Source organism: Rhinatrema bivittatum, chromosome 1 (genome assembly GCF_901001135.1).
Source record: "Rhinatrema bivittatum chromosome 1, aRhiBiv1.1, whole genome shotgun sequence".
In the NCBI taxonomy this organism is placed as follows: Eukaryota; Metazoa; Chordata; class Amphibia; order Gymnophiona; family Rhinatrematidae; genus Rhinatrema; species Rhinatrema bivittatum.
In genome coordinates, this window is record NC_042615.1 from 256,999,580 (window position 1) to 257,018,104 (window position 18,525).

General features: G+C 45.1%; 1 protein-coding gene across 1 annotated transcript in view; it reads right to left on the minus strand.

Annotated features, from left to right (window-relative positions):
- The window catches only part of C1H20orf194 (chromosome 1 C20orf194 homolog), a 794,595-nt gene that overhangs the window by 43,653 nt on the left and 732,417 nt on the right, over positions 1–18,525 (minus strand). The window contains 1 exon segment of the mRNA XM_029594038.1: positions 3,658–3,732. Within this exon segment, the coding sequence (XP_029449898.1) occupies positions 3,658–3,732 (75 nt within the window).

Genomic DNA, 18,525 nt, shown 5'->3' on the forward strand with positions numbered 1-18,525 from the left:
AGTAGATTGATTGTTCATCTGAGAGAAGCCAGAGCTCCTTGTTGAGATTGACTTCTGATGAGCCAGTCATCTAGGTAGGGGAAAACATGTACACTTTCCTTGTGTAATTGTGCTGCTACCACTGCTAGGCATTTTGTGAATACTCTGGGCACTGAGGCAAGTCCGAATGGTAGAACCCTGTATTGGAAATGCTGTTGACCCACCAGGAAACGCAGATACTTGCGATGAGGAGGGAAGATTGGAATGTGAGCGTAAGCATCTTGTAGATCCAGAGAACAGAGCCAGTCTCTTGTCTGAAGAAGGGGAAGCATGGTACCTAAAGAGACCATCCTGAATTTTTCTTTCTGTAGAAATTTGTTGAGATTTCTAAGATCTAGAATGGGGCGTAGGCCTCCTGTTTTCTTTGGAATGAGGAAATAACAGGAGTGGAATCCTCTGCCCTGCTGAGGCCGGGGTACCGGTTCTACAGCTCTGGCTCTCAGAAGGGTGGATAATTCTGCTTGCAGAAGAGTAATGTGGTTTTTGTTTATCCAAAGAGACTTTGGAGGAGAGTCATTTGGAATGGATAGGAAATTGAGTTGATAACCTCATGATATTATGGAGAGTACCCATTGGTCTGTTGTTATCTGTAACCAATGGTTGTAATAGGAGACTCGACCTCCTACTGGTATGTTTGGGTTGGGATTACAGAGATGGCCTTTGTTCTCTGGCGTTGTCTCAAAAACCTGCAGCTGGGCCTGTCTGCGGTGGCGGTTGAGGCCTAGCAGTTCTAGGTTGTCTGGGCTGAGATCTTTGCTGTGGTCGGGAAGATCTACCCCTAGGTGCCGGTGGGTAATAACTTCTCGGCCTGTAGTACGGCTTTCTGGTATCCTTTCTTGGTTGACGGCGGGATGCTGAAGAAGAAGAGTCTTGTGGGACAGCAGATAACTGAAGCAGTGTCTCTTTATGCTCTTTAAGTTGGGCTACTGCGTCCTGAACCTTTGACCCAAAAAGGTTGTCGACCACGCAGGGTAAGTCTACCAATTTATCCTGTACCTCAGGCCTGAGGGTCAGAGGCTTTTAACAAAGCCCAACGGCATGCACTGATCCCCGAACCTGCAACCCTTGAAGTAGTTTCGAAGCTGTCATATGCAGCACGAACCTTGTTTTCCAGCTTCTAGTCCTTTATGGACAATTGCCTGAGCTGCATCTTGGTATTGTTGAGGTAGGGAATCAGTGAGCTCCTGCATTTGTTTCCAGAGATTTCTCTGGTATTGCTTCATATAGAGTTGGTAAGACGCTATCCTGGAGTTAAGCATGGCTCCTTGGAAGACTTTCCTTCCTAGAGAGTCTAGGAATCAATGATCCTTCCCTGGTGGTGTAGACGAATGAGGTCGTACTCTTTTAAATTTTTTCTGAGCCGACTCGACCACTACTGACTGGTGTGGTAGTTGAGCCCTTTGATAACCAGGGATATGCTGTATGAGATATGTGGTGACCATTCTCCTATTGACTGGCAGGACTGAACATGAATGTTCCCACAATCTATGTTGTAACTCTATGAGGACCTCATGAATAGGAATGGCTAGGACTTCCTTGGGGGGATCCACAAATTGAAGAACTTCTAATGTTTGCTGCCTTGTATCCTCCTCAGACACTAATTTAAAAGGGATTGTGCCTGCCATATCTTTTATGAAGGTGGTGAAGGATAGGTCTTCTGGTGGGGACTTTTTTCTTCCTTCAGGAGGAGATGGTTCAGACATAAAACTCTCCGATGATGAATCTTTGTTTTTATCCTCCCAGGAGTCATATGGTGCATGTTTGGAAGGAGAAGTAGAAGACGACCTCAGTGGTACTGATGGAACCACTGGTCTGAAAAGTCCTGAAGGTCCTGGCTGAGGTTCATCGAGTGGGAACTGACCAAAAGTATCTCCTATACTTGCTGGCTTAGTTGGAATAGGCTGCGATGGTAAAGCACCGGTGAGTGCATTGAGTTTTTACATAAGCGGTTGAAAAATCGAAGTATCAGGTTGTATTGGAGTCCCCAGTACTGGCATCGGAAAGAGCATCGGGGATGGTAATGGTATCGGCATCGGTGCTGGTCCCGGCATCGGTGCTTTTCCTGTCTTCGGGGATGGTCCCGGCATCGGTAATGGTACCGGCATCTGTGATGGCACCGGTGTTGGCACAGGCATCGACAATGGTGTCAGCTTTGACGAGGGTATCGGCATCGGGGAGTCATCTGTGTCGATGGTCGGTAGAGTCCTGGGTCGCTTCTCGCACTGCCTGGCGGATGAATCTGATCAGTTCCTCAGTTATAGCTGAGGCAGGCAGAGCAGCTATACATGGTGGCATTGAAGGCGTCATCGGCTCTACCACAGGGCCCTGTGGTGGCTCGATGTCCGGCACCTCTAGAGGTGGAGAGCGCCTTGGTGTAGAAGGCCTTGGTGGCTCTTGTAGACGAAGTTGCTTGGCTCCAGGCTGCTCCGGTGATAACAGGGCCTCCGGAATCGAAGAATGTCGATGTCTATGTTTTATATGATGTTCAGTGGCTTTTTCAAGCCCAGATGTTGACTTCGTTGATGCTGCAGACAGGGTTGGTGACGATCGGTCTCCCAAACCCTCCAGTCAACGCTTTTTAATAACCAGCTTTTTCGACGCTCTGGCCGGGGACGAATGGGTGGACGTCGACATAGAAGGTAATAGCTGGATGTGGAAAAGGTGTTCCATCTTTTCCTGATGTGCTTCTCAACCTTTAGCGGTCATTTCCGCACATTTTGGGCACGACAAAACGTCATGGGATTGTCCCAAACAAAGTACACACTCAAGGTGTGGATCAGTAATCGACATAGTTCGATTACATTTAGGACATTTTTTAAAATCTGTGGCCAGGATAACCGAGACAGCCGACAATGGTTATCTGACTAAAGGTTTTGTGAACTCAAATAGAGTCGGAAACAAAAATTCTACTCACCGGCCGGTGGTTGAAGTGAGACCCCAATGTGAGGAGGAGAAAAGAGGGATTTTTAAATCTGTTTTTTAGACAGAGTTGTGTGAAAAATTCACACAGAGCTCCTGCTCCACGATGCTAACTGCAGCGTGGAAAAACGAAGACTGAAGGGAGACCCCAGTGGCTAGAGGGATCATGGCATGCTGGGCATGCTCAGTGTGCCGGTAAAAAGTTTCTAGAAACTTTGACAGAAAGTTTTCCGTGATAGGGCTCAGTCAGTGACGTCACCCATATGTGAGGACTAGCATCCTGCTTGTCTTGGGATAAAATGGCAACTACACAGTGGTTCAAAAGATAAGCTTATAATTGCGAGTCCCCTGACATGGATCCCGTGTTTCGCCCTGCACACCTGATATAATAACGTATAAGAGTGTAAAGCTTTGCTTCTCCGTCCCTCCCGACGCAGCCTACGGGCGAAACACGGGATCTGTGTCAGGGGACTCGCAATTATAAGCCTATCTTTTGAACCCCAGTGGAGTTGCCATTTTTTCTTTAAAGTATTAAACATATTATGAAAACAAAGGACATACTCGATACTGCATTCTTTTTGTTATGATGTATTGACTCGTTGGTGCAATAAATTCTGGTTTTAGCCAGGTAAATCTTTTGAATATTGACCTCTAGGTTGCCTAGAAAAGAAAAAATCATAAAGATTATTCTTCAGTTACCTGAAAACCTGACTTTGCCCACAATGTGGTATATGTTCCCGGAAAAAGAACATGGCTTAATTGAAGACTTAAGTGCTGTTGGAAAAACAAAAATGGGAATCATGTGTTAATTCACCAGAATAGAGTCTAGATTGTCCCTGTCATGTCTCCAAATAAAACTGCCTTTAAATTTAATGTGTAGAAATAAAGGATGACAAAGTTGTAGGAGATGTACAAGACCAAACAGGTGCAACAGTAATATGCAGCAAAAACCTTAATTATCAGGTGCTGCTTGGAAAATACTTCCCTGAGATGCCAAAGAAACAGAATGTCACAACTTATACCGTATGGTCCACTGGAACTCCTGGGGATCCCCCAGCCAGTCAGGTTTTCAGGATATCCACAATGAATATTCATGAGAGAAAATTTACATGCACTGCCTCCATAACATGCAATTTTCTCTCATGGATATTCATTGTGGATATCCTGAAAACCTGACTGGCTGGGGGGTCCCCAGAACAGGGCTGGGAACCACTGTACTAGGGCTTCTGTACCGCTCTGTATGTGTACTTGCTTGCTTCTCATTTGTGTATGAGTTGAGTTGCTGGTTCCTTACAGCTCCATTTTATATTGTTAATAAAAACAGTGTTGTTGTAATGCTCTTGCTAAGAAACCTCCCTGGCATATTTGGTTTTCTTTAGAAGGCATTATGTTTTCTCATCTAGCTCCTTGTGTCAAAATCTCTAACAATAGGTGGGTCACAGGCCCAGGCAACACAAAAGAAGATAAAGAGAAAGCCAGAACAGATAAAAAACAGAGTGAGATAAACTCTCGAACAAGAAAAAAGTAAAAACAAAACCATGATACCCACCAAAGCTTGAACCAATGGCCACTTGGGGGTCCCAGTAAACACTACGTAGGTCTTGCCTGCACCTGCATGCATGCTATCTTTTGACAACCTTCCACCTACAAACTGGAGTCAACTTGCTTTTGTACAATTACTCAGCCCACAAAGCTATTCACTGCGGGTTTTTTTGGGGTCAATGTGACTCTGCAAATTTGAAGTCTCACAGTTCCCAGAGAAGTGCTCACAGACCACACACAAACACTGGGATCACCTAGCTTTTCACTTACCTGGGATTTCACATCAGTCTCATGAACAATGGTAAAACTATGAGGGTAATTTTCAAAAGGATTTATGTGCTTAAAACTGGATTTTAAGTGCGTTAAGTAGGCTTTTGAACATTGCTACATTATATGCTTTTACGCATGTAATCCTTTTAAAAATTGCCCCATGAGTTTAATATTATCAAGGAGAAAAGTGAATGAAAACACAAAAATCTGATTTATAGCAAGAAGGGAAAAGGAAGAGATTACATAATACCTTTTTTTCCCTATCAAACTTAACTGCAGACTAAACCCTGCTCAGACTTAAATAGTAACAGTTCTGGTAACTGGCAGTCCAATTCCAGCTGGATGTCTCTCTATCCTTCTTGCTTCAAGTTGTTGCCTGTCAACTGTCACCTTTTCAGACAGTTTCTAATTGACACTGTATTCCGACAACAGCAGCAGTGATGTCATCAGCTGGTTCTGGCTAAGGTTATCCCCCTTAGTGCCAGCTGCTGGTGACACTGAAACATTGCCATCTGCTGTCCAGTAGGAGATTCAAATGTCATTTACCATGAATCTCACATTTTGCCATACACCCTGTGAAAAAACAGTATAAGGTGGATAAGTCACTCTGGCCTGGCACTCACCGATTGCATGCTGAAGTGACCACCATCAAATATACAACCTTGCAGGTCAAGTACTTCAGCTCACAGGAGTCCAGAGATTCAAAAGGAGCTTTCATCAGTTTCATCAATACCACATTCAGGCCCCATGACACAGCAAGAATCTTGATGAGAGGCTTCAAATGAAGCAAGCTCCACAAGAAACAGATAATTAAAGCTATACATGTTGGTGATAAGTGCCAATTGAACTATCAGTTGGTTTTCAAATCAGATTTGTGGAGGTGTAGAAGGTATCTGATCAGGTTTTTTGAGGAACAGGAGAAAGGTACTAGGGCCTTTCCATCTCGCCACACACAAAACCTCTCCACTTTAAATCACAGAATTTCTTTGTGGAATGCTTCCTAGAAGCTACAAGAATACAAGACACATCCTTGGACAGTTTCAGGGTTGCAGAGCTAACTATTTAATATCTAGGTTGATAAGGCTAAGGATATCGTATTGGGGTGTTGCAGAAGCCCCCAATTGAGAATAAGCAATAATAAATCCTCCAACCTGACTTGATCCTGGATGAACATCTTCCATAGCAGTGGAAACCAAATCTATCTCGGCCAATACAGAACTATGAACTTCATCAAGGTCTCTGCACCAGAGGAACTGGAGGATACATCTATAGAAGACCTTGTCACCAATCTATTGGTGCAGAAATTCTGGATTTTTCTGTTCAGAGGAGACAACTAGATCTATCAGGGATGTGGCTCCACTTGCAGAATATCTGGTTTGCTACTGCCCATTCCAATGACAATTCATGAGGTACCAGGACCTGATTCAGTCAGTCCACAAGGACATTCTCCTTGCCTGACAGATACATAGATCTGAGGATCATTCCATGGGAAATAGCCCAATGCCACATTTAAATGGTTTCCTGACACAGAAGATATGAGCCTGTTCCTCCCTGCTTGTTGAAGCAGAACACTGCTAGCAGATTTTCCATTTGGATAAGGAAAATTTTGTTGGGATAACAGATCCCTGAAAGCCTTTACAGCATACTCTACTGCCCTTATCTGACGAAATGTTTCCTAAGCAGACCAGAGGCCCTGGGTGTGGAGCACTTCGAGGTGAGTTCTCCAGCTCAGGTTGGATGAACCTGTTAGGACAATTTGTATCAGAAGAATTTGGAAGGGGAACTGCCTTGGTCAGATTAGAATGAATCAGCCACCAGGACAGAGACTCTCCCAAAGACTGGGTGATGTGGATTCCATCCTGGAGATCCCAAATAGCTTGATTCCACTGAGATTTTAGGGTGCATTTGGCTCTTCACATATGAAAATATATCATAGGAGTAATGTGACTGTTTATGCCATGAGGCTCAACAACTTCAACATGTCCCATTCTAATGACTTTTGACTCATTTTTAACCTCTTCACAGTCGATATCAACATGGTAATCCTTTTTTGTAGGAGACAGGCTTCAATCATCACTTATAACACAGTTAACCAAATATAACCAGGTACAAATTTTATGAGGAACTAGCCATCAAAAACAACAACAAACACAAGATACCCATTCATACACACACACAACCCCTCACATGCATGTTAGTCAGAGCAAAGCCATGTTACTCTCCCAGTTACAAGACCTTCTGGGAGAAAAGCTTTCACCAAGTCATGTATAGCACAGCTCCTATAAATTCTAATTGAGATGGCAGGCTCAGATGGAATTTGGGTTAATTGACAATGAAGCCTAGCAACTCTAATGGTTTTGCTCGTTCAACCTGCAGCATCTGCTTGAGATATCTCCTTGACCACCCAATTGTATAGGTAAGGAAAAAAACATGCACTTCCAAACTGTATAGATGCACAGCCACCACCACAAGCCACTTTGTAAACAGGTAGGTTACTGACTCCAGACTGAAAGACAGCACAAAAAACTGGAGGTGGTATTTCCCTAGGACAAATCAGATACTTCCTGTGAGCTGGAAATATTTCTATATGGGTTTAAGCACCCTTTAGATGTAGAGTGCCTCACCAGTCTCCTTTTTCTATAGAAAGGGAATCAGGGTGCCAAGAGAAACCATTTTAAGCTTTTCCCTTTCCAGGTACTTGGTAAACATCCACAGGTCTAGGATGGGATGGAGTACCTCCATATGTATGGGGGATCAGGAAATCCTTGGAGTAAAATCCTTACCCTTTTTCCCCTGGTGGAATGAGGTCAACTGCATTGGCCTCCAAGGAGGAGAGCTCCTTTTGTAGCAATTTCTGATATGAAGAAGCTGCCCAAGTTGGAATAGCAGTACACAGTACAGTGTCACAGTTACAGTATCTTGTTGTTGTGGCCAAACAGTTAAATGTTAATCAGTCCAAAGCACTTTGTTTCAAAAAGTTTCAAGCTTATCAATGTTTTGTTTTACATACTTTACACAAAGGCTTTTTTGATGAAGTTGTAGAAAAGATGTACTTCTAACTACTTTTTCAACAGGTAGTTTAGCACAGTTGCTTACTTGTAACAGGTGTTCTCCTAGGATAGCAGGATATTAGTCCTCACATGTGGATGACATCATCCGCTGGAGCCCGGCACACTGAGCATGCCCAAGCGAGGTCCCCCTTCAGTCTCATAACAGAGAAAAAAATATGAGTGAAAAAGTAAAACAAACCGGAAGGAGAACCCAACTCCGTGGGGAGGTGGGCGGGTTCCTGAGGACTGCTGTCTTAGGAGAAAGCAAAATTGCTTACCTTGTAATAGGTGTTATCCCAGGACAGCAGGATGTAGTCCTCACATATGGGTTTCGTCACTGACAGAGCTCTATCAAGGAAAACTTTCTGTCAAAGTTTCTAGAAACTTTTGACTGGCATCCTGAGCCCACTGAGCATGCCATGATCCCTCGAGCCACAGAGGTCTCCCTTCAGTCTCTTTTGTAGCAACAAGCTTTAGCCAAAAATAAAATAATTAAACATATTGGACCCAACTCCGCGGGGTGGCGGGTGGGTTTCGTGAGGACTACATCCTGCTGTCCTGGGATAACACCTATTACAAGGTAAGCAATTTTGCTTTATCCCAGGACAAGCAGGATGCTAGTCCTCACATATGGGTGATTAGCAAGCTACAGGCTGAGTCATCCTTGTATTGGACCAACAGTGTACAACAGGCACGACAACTGGTGTACTGTTGGGAAAAATGAGGCAGCCTGAAATCACAGCAGGTTGGATGTGGAAGGAGTTGGGATCATACTGGAAACAAGTTCTTTAGGACAGATTGTCCGTAGGCTGAATCCTGTTGTCCTTCCTTGTCCAGGCAGTAGTGAGCTGCAAAGGTGTGAAGAGAACTCCATGTTGCGGCTTTACATATGTCAGCTATTGGCACTGAACGATAGTGTGCTACTGATGTTGACATTGCTCTTACTGAGTGCGCCTTTACTCGCCCTTGGAGAGGGAGGCCTGCTTTTTCATAACAGAATTCTATACAATCTGCAAGCTAGTTAGACAGAGTTTGTTTGCCCACAGCTTTTCCAGGTTTGTTTTTATCAAAAGATACAAAGAGCTGGGTGGATTTCCTAAGGGTTGCAGTGCAATCTAAGTAACATGCGAGCGCACGTTTACAGTCCAAGGTGTGTAAAGCCCTCTCTCCTTGGTGAGAGTGCGGTTTTGGGAAGAAAGTAGGCAAGACTATGGACAGATTCAAGTGGAATTCCGTAACTACCTTGGGGAGAAATTTTGGGTGTGTACGGAGTACCACTCGGTCAAGTAGGAATTTTGTATAGGCTGAGTATGTGACAAGTGCTCGTAACTTGCTAACCCTTCTAGCAGATGTGATGGCTATTAAGAATATCATCTTCCAAGTAAGAAATTTAACATCACAGGAATCCATGGGTTCAAAAGGAGAACGCTTGAGCCTCGTTAATACTACATTAAGGTCCCATTCTGTGACTGGTGGTCGGTGTGGAGGTTTAAGTTGAATTAAACCTCTCATAAACCTACTAACGAGGGGTTGCACTGATATCGGTGCATCCCCGACAGTATTATAAGCTGAGATTGCACTTAAGTGTACCCTTACAGATGAGGTCTGGAGACCAGAGTCTGAGAGGTGCCACAGAGTACAAGCGTCAGCTCCTTTTGTGTCTAAGTTACCATCGTATGTCAGAGAATCACAGCAGATGATCATCATTTTGGAAGAGATACATTGTAATACTGACCAATTGTTTTTGTTAACTTTAGATGTTGAATCTCTGTACACTTGTATCCCTCAGGATCAGGCTATCGATATTGCTAATGGATTCTTTGAATTGCGACCTCGCCCACACCATATACCATCTGCCTTTCTATCCTCATTGCTGACGCTTGCACTTAAAAATAATTTTTTCGCATTCGAACATCGTTTTTTTCAACAAATCAGTGGGACTGCAATGGGGGCTACCATGGCCCCTGATCTGGCCAATTTATATATGGGCCATTTTGAAAATACTTGGATACATCAGCCACATCCGTTCACTCAGCATATTAAGTCCTGGTATCGATACATCGATGACATTTTTATTTTGTGGCAAGGTAACAAACAAGAATTTGATGTCTTTTTTACTTGGTTAAATTCACATAATAATTCTTTGAAATTCACTGCCAATTTTCAATCCCATCAGATCACTTTTCTTGACATTCTGGTTATTAAAGGCACTGAAGGATTCATGACCACTCTGTATCGAAAACCTGTAAGCAGCAATACATTGCTGCATTTTACGAGCGCACACGCGCAGCATCTGAAAGAAAATCTTCCCACAAGCCAGTTTTTTTTAGAATTCGCAGATTGTGTTCATCACTGCAAGAATATAAACATCAGTCGCAATTTTTAAGCAAGAGATTCTTGGATCTGGGGTACCCAGCCCAGTGCATTAAATGAGCATATAAGCGAGTGAAAAATGCACATCGTGACTGGCTATTTTTGCCTCAGGCAGACAATACAAAAGATATAGATATTACAACATTTGTCTGTCCTTTTTCACCAATGGCCTCCACCTTGCGGAGTCTCATCCTTCAGAATTGGCATATCGTACAAACATATGATGAATTTGCCCAGTTACCTCGCTGCACTTATACCCGTGGGACAAATTTAAGGGACCAATTAATTACTGATTCAACTCCGTGCATTGGATCTACTGAAGTTGGTATGCATAAGGCATTTGGCAACTGCTCAGTTTGTCTTGTAATGATGAATGTATCCTCTCTTTTCTTTCCATCAATAAATGAGACAATTGCTTTGCAGGTTTCAACATCTTGCACTACCACAAAACTAAACGTTCCCTCCGTACTAGAATGATAGAGCATCGTTCATGCCTTGCCAATAACCGTGTTACTGCTCCTTTGGTAAATCATTGCAATGATCTTTCTCATACATTTATTGATTTACGTGTATGTATTCCTGAACACATTCGCCCTGGCTGGCGCGGTGGAGATCTTAACCTTTTACTACTTCGATCTGAACAATGTTGGATACATTGTCTGCAGACGGTACACCCCCTAGATCTTAACGCGAGTTTAGATCTACAGGTGTTTTTCTGAATGTTGTCTAAATCATCCCAAGATTTATTTATTTATTTTATTTAACATTTTTCTATACCGACCTTCATGGTTAAATACCATATCAGGACGGTTTACATCGAACAGGGGTAAAATAACTAGATAAAGGAAGAAAAAAACAAAGTTACATTACAACGAGGACTGTGAACTTGGAAGCTTAGGAAGCTAGAAGAGAAATATAAAGTTAAGTTAAAGGGAGAGAAACAAATTCCGGACTAGAGGTAGTCCAGACTAGAGATAGTCCACATGTTAGAGTCGGTATCCATGCTGTCAAGGTATTCAGAGGAGGGGAGGATCCATTAATCATGGGTAGATAACGCCTAATGTGTATCCCAGGGTTCTGGGAAGGCTTGGCGGAACAGCCACGTTTTGAGTTTTTTCTTAAAAGTTAGCAGGCAAGGTTCCAGCCTAAGTTCTGCAGGGAGGTTGTTCCAGATGGCTGGGCCTGCTGTCGAAAATGCTCGGTCCCTGGATGCGATGAGTCGTGTGGCTTTGGTTGGAGGGGCTTGTAGCGTTCCTTTGGATATTTCTCTCATTGGCCTGTTAGAAGTATGGAGTTTTAATGGAATTTCAAGGTCGAGATAAAGGAGATTATAGATGAATTTGTGTATTAATGTTAAAGATTTGTGAAGGACTCTGTAATTGACTGGTAACCAGTGTAGATTTCGGAGGATGGGTGTAATATGATCATTCCGGTTGGTGCTTGTCAGGATTCTAGCTGCAGCATTCTGTATCATCTGGAGAGGCCTGATGGATGAGTTGGGTAATCCTGTGAAGAGCGCGCTGCAGTAGTCTATTTTGGCAAAAATCAATGATTGAAGAACTGTCCTAAAGTCGTGGAAATATAAAAGGGGTTTGAGTCTTTTTAATACCTGTAGTCTGAAGAAGCAATCTTTGGTTATAGTGTTAATCATACTCTTTAGGTTAAGACGGTTATCAAGTATAACCCCAAGGTCTCTAACTTGAGTATGAGAGAGGGCGTGGTTATGTTGGGCCTGTGACTGATAGTTATCTTGGAAGGCGGAAATGAGGAGGAGTTCGGTCTTTTTAGCATTGAGGACCAAATTTAAACTGTTGAGGAGATTAGTGATAGAATGTAGGCAGTTGTTCCAGATCGAGAGTGATTTGGTGATGGATTCCGTTATGGGGATCAGGATCTGCACATCATCCGCGTAAATGTAGTGAATAAGGTTGAGGCTTGTTAATAGTTGGCATAGGGGGAGGAGGTAGATATTAAAAAGGGTGGGGGACAGGGAGGATCCTTGAGGTACTCCAAGTGATGAATTTGTTGGTGGTGATTCTTTATTATTTATTCTGACCTTGAAACTTCTATCGCTAAGGAAAGACTTGAACCAGTTGTAGACTTGTCCTGAGATGCCTATGTCTAATAGACGATTCAGGAGGATGGCGTGGTTGACGGTATCGAACGCCGCTGATATGTCTAAAAGGATTAGAAGAAAAGAATGTCCTTTGTCTAGTCCCATAATAATATGGTCAGTTAGGGAGATGAGCAAGGTTTCTGTGCTGCGTGATTTGCGGAAACCATATTGTGAAGGATATAAAATATTGTAATCTTCTAAATATTCTGATAGCTGGGTGTTAACCACCTTTTCTGTGAGTTTGGCTAAGAATGGAAGATTCGATATAGGGCGGAAATTAGCTAGTTCACTAGGGTCTAAGTTGTGTTTCTTAAGTAGGGGTTTGAGAGAGGCGTTTTTTAGGATGTTTGGGTACAGTCCTTGGGTTAAGCAGCAGTTTATGATGTTGGCCAGTGGTCCGGATATAGTGTTTGGTATGAGTAGAAGTAGCTTGGTTGGTAGGTTGTCTGTGGGATGGCTGGATGGTTTCTGCTTCTTGAGAATGGATTCGATCTCTTTAGATGAAGTTAATTCGAAGTTTTCTAATTTGGCTTCCTTAAGCATATGGGTATTGGTAAATGAAACGAGGGTGTTGGTATTGGGTGGGAGGAGGGAGATCGTGTTTGATATCTTCTGCTGAAAGAATATGGCTAGCTCATTTGCCTTGGATTGAGCTTGTTTGTCTGGGATCGGTGGTGGTAGTGACTTTGTAATTTGAGACACATATGAGAAGAGAGCCTTCGCATCATATTGGAAGTCATGGATTTTATTTGCGTAAAAAACTTTTTTAGCTTTTAAAATTGATGACCTGTAATAATGTAAGGTTCCTCTGTATGATGAAAGCGTGGAGGGGGAAGGGGCTTTACGCCATTTGTTTTCTTTGTGACGTAGTTCTTGTTTTAACTGTTTGAGTTCCTGGGTGAACCAAGGTTGATTTCCTTTTTTTGTGGGGTTAATTCTTTTCGAGATAGATGGGCAGAGCTTATTTGCTACATCTTCTGTGATCTTGTGCCAGGAGAGCACTGCTGTGTTGGGGTTGGATAGATCTATATTTTTGAGATCCTTAGTGAGCTGTTCATTGAGTGTCTCGGAAGCACATGATTTCCTAAAGTGAATGGAGGAGAGGTGTTGGGTGTTGGGTGTCTGTTTATTTGAAGTGAGGGTGGTTGTTATCAGATAGTGGTCTGACCAGGGGATGGGGGTACAAGCCGGATCCTTGGTGATGGAGAAATTAGAGTTGATAAAGATAAGGTCCAATGTATGTCCTGCTTTATGTGTGGGTCCGTTGACGATCTGGGTGAATCCCATTGCATTGAGGGCGGTGATTAAGGCTTCACAATTGGGCGTATGGTGAGAGGCTTCAAAGTGTATGTTAAAGTCTCCCAAGATTATGGTAGGAGAGTCAATATTGATATGTTTAACAATGGATTCAATAAGGGGGGAGGCGTCTGCTTCCAATACTCCTGGAGGGGCATAAACTAGTAAGACTTGCAGATGATTAGATTTGAATAAACCTAATTCTAGTTTGGATTCTGTCTTGATTGTATGAGATGTTAGTCTAAGTTCTTTCTTGGAGGCTAGTAATAGGCCGCCCCCTCGTTTTTTTTGTCTGTGTATAGAGAAAAAATCGTATTTGTGGGTAGGTAATTGGTTGATTAGCGCTATATCCGAGTTTTTTAGCCAGGTTTCTGTAATGGCGCAGACGTCAGGGTTACAGTCTAAGAGATAGTCGTTGAGGATATGAGTTTTTTTTGTCAGAGATTGAGAATTAAATAGGGTCACTGAGAGAAGTGTTAGACCTCGGAGCTGAGTCAGGGGAGTGATCAAGATAGGGATGAGAGATTTGGGAGTTCTTGCTGTAGGGGATTGAGCTGGGAGCATGTTGAAGAGGTGGCGGTGATATCTGATGGGAATATGTTGGGTCATCATATTTGTGTTACTCTGGACTTATTGTGAGAGCAGAGATGAGCCTTGGTTAAGGGTCCTGGGTGGTTGTTGTTATTTCCAGGCCTCACTTTCCGATGAGTTAATTGATTCAAGAGGGATTGTTTGAGTCGCGGGGGAGTGGAGTCGGAAAGATGGTTGCTCAGGTGCAGCACGATGGTGATGTCATTCCTGCTGTGAAGTGCTCCCATTGGTTCATGTGATTTCAAAGTCCGCCTGATTTAAACAGAGGCTGTGTCTACTATCAGGCTCTGCTCGGCGTTGAAAGAAATAGGAGACATCGCTGTTCCGAGTAAGGATTCAACCTTCGTGACCATCTAAAGCTAAGTGGTTATTGAAATTTCACCTATTGTATTTTTTCTTATAAGGTTGGTCACACTGCATAACTATGGGAGACGCTATTTGTTCGATTGAAGATTGACAAGTTGGGCTCCTGATGAAGCTTCTCAAGCGAAACTTTGGCCGTGGTTGAGCCTTTCAGAAGTTCCGTTTAGCAGTTTGACCTTTGGAGAAATGCTTATTGTACTCTTTGAAGTTCTATATCAGCAGCCAGACCACGTAGATATGATTTCAATGCTTTAACATCAACATGTCAGAATACAGACTATTTATACTGTATTCAAAGAAGAGAATCTAATATAAGAACTGTACAACTTATTTTCCCTCAACAAAGACTCTGGTTAAAACCGCAAATGATTGAGAAGACCGGGCGATCTCCTTCAAAGTAAGAGATATGCTGTCTGGCTTGCTGATGCGGTTTCAATAAGAAATAATTTATTACATACATTACATCCTATTAGCCTATGGGTAAACATTTATTGATTAAAATGGTTTTTTGATCCCCTATTTTTTCTTTTGTTTTTGCTCCCTGCCTGGGATCTTTTTGCTCTTTTTTGATATGGGGCCAAAAAGGTGCCATGAGGACCATGGTCCCTCTGTCCTGTTGAAGCTTCAGCAGGGTCTTCAAGAGGAGCGAAAGAGAAGGGTATGCATACAGCAGACTTCTCCCCCATTGGAGGGAGAAGGCATCACAGGCCAGAAGTCCACCCCCCTCTGATGACAGGGAGCAGAACCTGCTCACCTTGTGATTGTGCAGGGAGGCGAAGAGGTTCACATCTGGTGTACCCCACCGATGAAACAGTTTGGCTGCTACTACTGGATTTGGGGACTATTCATGTGGCTGGAAGGAGCAACTCAGCCGGTCCGCCAGCATGTTCAGAGTCCCAGGCAGGCATGTCACGCGCAATGACATCCCCTGTGACAGGGCCCAGGTCCACAAGTGTACCACCTCGTGACAGAGGAGGAACGAGCCTGTGCCTTCCTGTTTGTTGATATACCACATTGCTACCTGGTTGCCCATCCGGATCAGGACTTCCTTGTGTGACAACCAGTCTCTGAACGCCCATAGGGTGTAACGGATCACCCGAAGCTACAGAAAGTTTATTTGCCAGCAGGCTTTGTGAGAAGTCCAGAGACCCTGCATGTGGATGCCATCCATATGGGCTCCCCAGCCCTGAGGAGAGTTGTCAGTATTGAGGATCTCCTGAGGTGGAGCAGTTTGGAAGGGAATCCTCTGCTCCAAATTGGAGAGGTTTTCCCACCAGGACAGAGACGCCTGCAGAAGTTCTGTGACTGCAATGCAAGTCTCGAGGTCCTGAGAGGCCTGCCGCCACTGTGTCCGCAAGGCCCACTGAGCCTTCCGCATGCAGAATTGGGCGAGAGGGGTAACATGGACAGAAGCCACCATGTGGCCCAACAGACTGAGCAGAAAGCGTGCTGTCACCTGCTGGCTGCTGTGGACTAAGGCCGCCAGCGAGGTGAGGGCAAGAGCCCGATCACGGGGCAAAAATGCTTTTGCCTGCACCATGTCTAGTCTGGTGCCTATAAAGTCCAGCTGAGGAGATAAGCAGAGGTGAGACTTGATCACAAACCCCAAGGCTTGTAGAATCCACTCTGTCAGGGCTAAAGCACCCAGCGTTCCTTTGCGGGAATCGCTCGTCTAACCAGGCGACTACATACGGGAAGGCATGCACCACATGATGCCTGAGATACGCAGCCACCACTGCCAGGCATTTGATGAATACGCGAGGGGCTGATTTGAACCCGAAAGGCAACACTTTGTACTGATAGTGAGCCTTCCCCACCATGAACCAAAGGTATTTTCTGTGTCCGGGGAAAATGGCTATGTGAGCGTAAGCTTCCTTGAGATCAAGGGAGCAGAGCCAGTCTCCTCTTTTGAGGAGGGTAATCAGCGTATCCAGAGAGACCATCTTGAACTTTTCTCTTGAGAGGAACTTGTTCAATGTCCTGAGGTCGAGGATGGGGCGTAAGCCGCCGTTCCTTTTTGGAATCAAGAAATACCTCAAACAGAATCCTTGGCCCTGCTGGGGGCGAGGGGCTGGCTCTACCCTGCCTGTTGCAAGAAGGGCGGAGAGTTCTGATTGAAGTATGACCTGCTGGGCAGACAAACCCCATGATGACATGAGGGAGAGGTCCCTGGGAGCTGTTTGAAATTGAGACGGTATGCCTGATGGATTATGGTAAAGACCCATCAGTCCGAAACGACATCCTCCCAGTGATGGACAAAGCCAATGAGCCTGCCTCCCACTGGGGGATCCGACGTCAGGGGTGTGCTTGACTGACTTGTGTTCCCTCACTGCCAGTCAAAAGCATGTAGCCGGGGCTTGCTGGGGGTTCTGGCTGGGACCTGGGCGCTTGTTGCTGACGGGGGTGGCCCCTGGAGCTAGTGCGTGGCGTGCAAATTTGAGAGGCCGGAGGATAATACTTCCTCTACCTGTAGAATGGCTTCCAGGATCATGGCCTGGAAGATTTCCTGGCCGAGGAAGGGGTGTTGGATGCATTAACGGAAAGCTGTTGAAGGGTGTCATGGTGGTCCTTCAATTGCGCTACTGCGTCCCAGACCTTACCCCCAAAAGGTTGTCACTTGTGCAGGGGATGTCAGCTAGCTTCTCTTGTACCTCTAGGCTGAGGTCAGAAGCTCTGAGCCAGGCCATCCTATGGGCTACGTTTCAAAGACATCATAGGTGGAGCGCAGCTCAAGCTTGCCAGCCTCTAATCCCAGCAGGACGACAGCCGAGAGTGCCTCCTATTGCTGCTGAGGCAAATCCTCTGAGAGGTCCTGGATTCATTTCCAGAGGTTCCGCTGGCATTGGGTCATGTACAGCTGGTAGACGGCAATATGGGCGACCAGCATAGCGCCCTAAAAGACCTTCCCACTCAAGTCATCGAGCTCCCTATGTTCTTGCCCCGGAGGGGGGGGGGGGCAGAAGCGTGGGTACAGGAGCGCCTGGCTTTTTTGAGGGCAGATTCTACAACCACCGACTGGTGGGGGAGGTGCCACTTCTCAAACCCCACGGTGTGCTGCACCAAATAGTTGGATCTGCCTTCTTGTTAAATGGGGATATGGAGATCATGTGTTCCCACATCCGGAGGAGGAGATCCTTAAAGATGTCATGGATGGGAACCACCATGATTTCCTTAGAAGCGTGGACAAACTGAATCACTTCCAGCATTTTATGCAGCACATCCTCCTCCATAAGGAACTGTAAAGGAATAGCTTCAGCCACGGCCCTGACAAAACTCACGAAGGAAAGGTCCTTGGGGGGGGGGGGGGGGGGGGGGGGGAGACCGATGCCGTTTCTCAGGTGGGGTAGGCTAAGAGAGGGGTTCGTCCAAATATTCGGATGAATATTCCAACGAATCATCCTCCCAAGGGTCATAAGGGGCTTCCTCCTCACTAAGGCCTGCATGGCGTGGGCAAGGCCTGTGAGGGATCCCAGCCCTGGGCTTAGATGGTTTTGGAGGCATTGAGGGCACCACGGGAACCAATGGTTTCCCCAGCATCAGGGGATGGCCAGAGGACCCGGGCAATTACTAGGGGAATTCAGGCCACGGGAATGTGGCACCGGCTGCATCTTCCTCCTCCTCGGATCTGATGATAGGGATCGCTCCCGAGGGGTGTATCAGTGGCCGTCTGGGAACTGAAGATCCCTTGGGCACTGGTTGCGTTGGCAGGGCACCTAACAAGATGTTTAATTGCTCAATGGAGGAATGGGGTCTCTTTGGTGGTAGTATGGCGGCCTCCAGTACCACACCAGAACCAAAACCACATACCGACAGCGAACGGCATCGATGATTGCAGGACCTCCCACGGTGCTCGGCCCAGTCTTTCCCCGGTGCCAAGGAGCGGATGTCCTGGAAACCAGTGAGATCACGAGGGATCGGTCACCGTTTCTGTGATCCTTTAAGGAAGTGGAAAGAGTGGCAGCGAGA